The sequence below is a fragment of the Budorcas taxicolor genome, chromosome 16, assembly GCF_023091745.1.
Source record: "Budorcas taxicolor isolate Tak-1 chromosome 16, Takin1.1, whole genome shotgun sequence".
Lineage (NCBI taxonomy): Eukaryota > Metazoa > Chordata > Mammalia > Artiodactyla > Bovidae > Budorcas > Budorcas taxicolor.
In genome coordinates, this window is record NC_068925.1 from 71858476 (window position 1) to 71862936 (window position 4461).

General features: G+C 52.5%; 1 protein-coding gene across 1 annotated transcript; it reads right to left on the bottom strand.

Moving 5' to 3' along the window:
• Positions 1-1614: 1614 nt before the first annotated feature.
• Positions 1615-3372, bottom strand: GARIN4 (golgi associated RAB2 interactor family member 4). Its single transcript, XM_052654224.1, has one exon. It carries the CDS (start codon positions 3370-3372, stop codon positions 1615-1617), a length of 1758 nt encoding a protein of 585 aa, XP_052510184.1.
• Between the last annotated feature and the right edge of the window lie 1089 nt (positions 3373-4461).

The window sequence follows — 4461 nt, forward strand, 5'->3', positions numbered from 1 at the left end:
GTTTAATTAGCAGCTCAGAAGGACTGGATTGCAGAAAGAGGAAGCTCCATTCAGGAGTGGACCCTGGAACTCCAGGCAGGAGCCTGTTCATGGCTGCAACGCAGGTCACGCCAGGGGCTAGCAGCTTGGGAGCCAGACACAGCCATGGAGTTAAGGCCAGCTGTGGGTTTACTGAAGTTCAGAAACGGATTCACAGAGTGTCCCCAGCCCCCACTTCTCAATCCGGTAAAACTGATGCTCCTCTCTGTGGTTTTGGAACGTGGTGGTACGAATGCTGGTGCCTCGGGTTCCTGTGCTGCTTCTGTCTAAGGCTTGTTTACTTGCCTCCTTGCCATCCTTCAGACAGGACTTTGCATAAAAGAGTGGGCTGGTAGATCACTATTCTGCAAAGATCCTGTTGTGCGACTGGAGCAGGTTACCTTCTCCGAGCCTCAGTGTTCTCATCTGTAAAATAGGCATATCGTTCCTTCTTTTTCTAATAACCAGAGTTCTTGTAATTTACCTTAAATAAATGCAAGGTGAAGAGACCAGGCATTTCAGACAGATCACTTTTGTGCATATATAAAAGTGAAAACATGAGGGAAAGGCATTGGCAATAATTTCACAACTGCCGCAGTGATTGTAGTGATCCAACTTCAGAGATAGTACAATGTGAAAAACACACCTATGTACCCACTCTCTTGCTTAAGACAGAACAGTTCCCAGCAACACTGATAGACTTGGACCCACCTCCTTGATCTAGCCTGTCCATCCTAGAGAACACTGTCCTGAATTTTGCGTTTATTATTCCCTCACTTTTGGTACAGTTTTATGAAACCTACCCCTTATGCAATACATTGATCTTATTTCTGAATGGTTCTGTAAGTAGATTACATCCCATTCTTTGATGTCTTTAAAAATCATGAGAAGTTATCTGTGATAATGTGTATAGCTCCATTTCTCACTATTGAATATCCCACTCTCTTCCTATCCTACTGTATTAATCCTGTTGATGGAAATTTGGGCTGTTTCCAGTGTTTTGCTATTAAATTATTTTGCTATAAACATGCTCATAGTTGTTTCTTAGAACACGTGTGTTCCTCCTGGGTATATACCTGGGAGGGGAATGGCTAAGTCTAGATGAGAGTCCTCGCTGTTCTGACTGCCAGCAAACACTGCTGCACCTTATTTCTGTGCACTGAACAGCCAGAGGGGATGGGAGTTCTGTTCTCAATTTGTTTACAGACCTGCAGGGGTAATAAACATTTATAGAAAAGATAGGGAGACAGTGAAGAAGAGTTTCCCAGGCCACAGTCTGACTTTCAGCCACGGCCCTGAGCAGCAAAGCCAGAAAGGAATGGAGGCCGGACGGGGCACCGCTGTTGGCACTGGGCATGTGTGTGAGGTGGGGCTGTCCTCGAGTGGACCAGTCTCAGGCTCCGGCTCAGCTGACATCACAGAATCCACTGTGACGTCACAGTCGGGCTTCGGGACCTGGAAATGCAGAGAGAACGCTGCAGGCCACTTTCAGGTTGTATGGTTCTTTTATTTAACCTGCAGTAAGGAAGCTGGCATACGCTCGCCAGGGATATTTCCCTGAGCTCTGGTCCCCTTTGCAGCTTCCAGCTCTGGGTCCTATTGATGAGCTGCAACGGTCACTGTCTCCGTGGCCTCAGATGTCACACTCCCAGCGATTTCCAGCCCCTGGCCACTCTCTGCCGTCTCCACAATGGCCTCCATTCTTTTCCTTTCCACCGCCTTCGCCAAGATGTCCACATCTTTATTGTGTGACAAGGCCACTGTCTTCGTAGTGAGATTGGCTCGGACATTCCTCAAGAAAGAGCTGATCCTGCTGAGTCTCTTGTTGGTGGAAAGTGAACTCCCGGTAGACAAGCTCCTGGCCGATTTGTGCGAGGTCCTGGACTCCTTGGTGATGGGAGCGTGGCTGACGCCTTTGTGCACAGTGCCCCGCTTGCTGTCCCCCGGGCTGCCGTGGCCTTTCTCCTTTTTGTCATCCCTCGTGGCTCTCTGGCCACCTGAGGACCGGCTGGCTGTCTTCCGGATTGCCTTGTCCCCCACGGTCTTGTGGCGGCCTTCGGCTGACCCGCGGGGATGCGAGCCCCTGAGAGCGCGCTCCTTCTCGCGGCGTTCCCTCCTCTCCCTTCTTCCCCTGCGGGCCTGGGACACTCTCCGGGGCCTCTCTTCCTGTTCACTCTCTTGGTCTTCCTGCGGCAAGGCTGAGATGAGGGTCCCCTCATCCTCCTGAACGGCTTTTCCTTTGGCAGTCTTCCTGGTGGCCTCCGCTCCAAACATAGTCATGCTGGCTTCTGGGGAGAGGCTGGTGGATGTGCTGGAAGGGTACTCCAAGTTTTTGGCACCATGAGCCAAGGCCGTTTTCCTGGTCCTCAGGGAGGTTTTGGCAGCACCTGCCATGGCTATGTTGCTTTTGCTTCCTTCTGGGCCCTTGGTGACGGTGACTTCAATGGCCATGCTCCGCTCTTCAGAGGCATGGGACTTGGTCACGTTCAGATTGCCCTCTGTGGCATCTGCTGCGGCCACCTGCGTCATCACCCCCGCTGCTGACTCTTCATCAAGCTCCCTGGGTTTGGTGTTTGCCATGGCCCCATCGGGCATAGGATCGGGACTGTAGAAGTCCAGTGGGAGGCCCTCCCCGCCGGCAAAAGCTGCAGAGGTGGCCCCAGACACCTCGGAGCCCACGTGGAGGCTCCTGACGCTTACCTGGTCCTGATCGCCCCGGCCTTGGAAATCCATGGCCGTCGGGCTCCTCCTGTCCTCCTCGAACACGGGCATGCAGATCATGTCCCCGGCTGGAATGGCATAGGTGCTGCTCTGACTGTCCACTGGCGGCCGCAGGAGGTAGATGAGCTTCTCCCAGTAGGCGAAGAGGTCTTCCCGCGAGTCCAGCGGGGGGCACAGATGCAGGTAGCAGGAGCGGCCGGTGGCGAACTTCAGGCGCAGCTGTTGTTTCTCGCGGTCGTGAATGGAGATCCTCACGAACTTCAAGGGAAGGAGCCTGGTGAGCTCTAAGGTCTTTGCAGCCTTGCGGCTCTTGGCCTTGGTGGTCTGGCCACGGCCTGCGTGGTCGTCGCAGCCGGTGGCCGGCCGGGCCAGTAGCATAACGTCTGGGAGGGGGAGGAGGGGGCTGGTGGATGCGATGCCCACGGTCACCATGCGGACGCGGTTGTGCACGTCGATCACTTCTCCCCTCTTGGTGATTTGGATAAAGTCGCTCTCGAAGATTGGGGCATACTTAAATATGTCGTACTCACCCTTGTGCAGTTGCCGCTGCAGTTTGCCCATGGTGGTGTTGAACAGGCCTGCTCCGGCGCCGCTCTGGGCCGTGTGATACGGTAGCAGAGACTCCCGGCTCATGGCTGGCTGTGATCACGACAAGCTGCTCTGGCGAGACGGGCCCCTGGGTCTTCCTTTCCTTGGCCTCCTTGGCAGAAGAGGGAGCCGCGGTTTCCTGTGTCACGCAGACGGCTCCACGGCAGGTCCCCCAACCCCACCACACCCCACAGAGCCTCCCAGAGGCAGGAGTGGGGGTAAGGGTGTGGGTAATCGCCGTGAGGATGCTGCAGGGCGCCTGGACCCCAGGCTGAGTCTCTTCAAGTGTGTTGCAGAGATATGGTAGGCCCCACTCAGCCTCACCTCGCTTCTGCTTCTGGCTTTTTGTCTCTGCGAGAGGCTGTGAAACTGCAGTCCTAGTGAAAGAAGTGACCACTTTCTCAGCCGAAACTCCCTGTGCAGCCATATTTATCCTGGCTATCCTTTGTGACCTGTCACTGTCTCATATGCCTTTGTCCCATCCCTCAGCCACCCCCTCCAGGCAGGGCCACCCCATTGCCCTGCATAGAGGACAGGTCCACCCTGCCAGGGGCTCAGGCATGTACCAAAATAAAAATGTCTACAAATGGGAAAGTTTTGTCTGGTTCTCTTTTACTCTCCCCCAAATTCGGCAACTGGATGAAGCCTATAGGTATGTCAGAGGATGGGATGCACTTGAGGCATTCGAGCTCATGGTTTAATTGTATCGAACAATGTAGAATTGGCAGTCTCAGTCCTTAGTCTGTCCATTTATAAAATCTCAGTAAATGTTGATGGTGATTTTAATAATAACATTAAAAATTGCTTCTCCAAGCCCATGCAGTGTTCTTCACGTATGCTCGTAAGAGTCCATTGAGTTTGGTACTGTTGCTACTGTTCCCAGCTCACAGGTAAAGAAACTGAGGTGCCTTCTCTTAGATCTGATGGTAGCAGAGGCAGTATTTGAATGCAGGTCTACCTGATTCTAAATGTTGTTTAGAATCTTTGTTCTGAATGCTATAGTACTTAGCCTCACAAACAATGCTTGGGCCCACCAAAAGTATTCACACTGGACTGATTTAACTACCTTTACGAGAAGATCTGTTTTTAGAATTTGCATAATTCTATGTGTGTATATATATTATGGAGAGAACC

What these genes read in the sequence shown, in the direction of transcription:
- GARIN4 (XM_052654224.1), bottom strand. Translation starts at nt 3,372, where the DNA reads ATGAGCCGGGAGTCTCTGCTACCGTATCACACGGCCCAGAGCGGCGCC.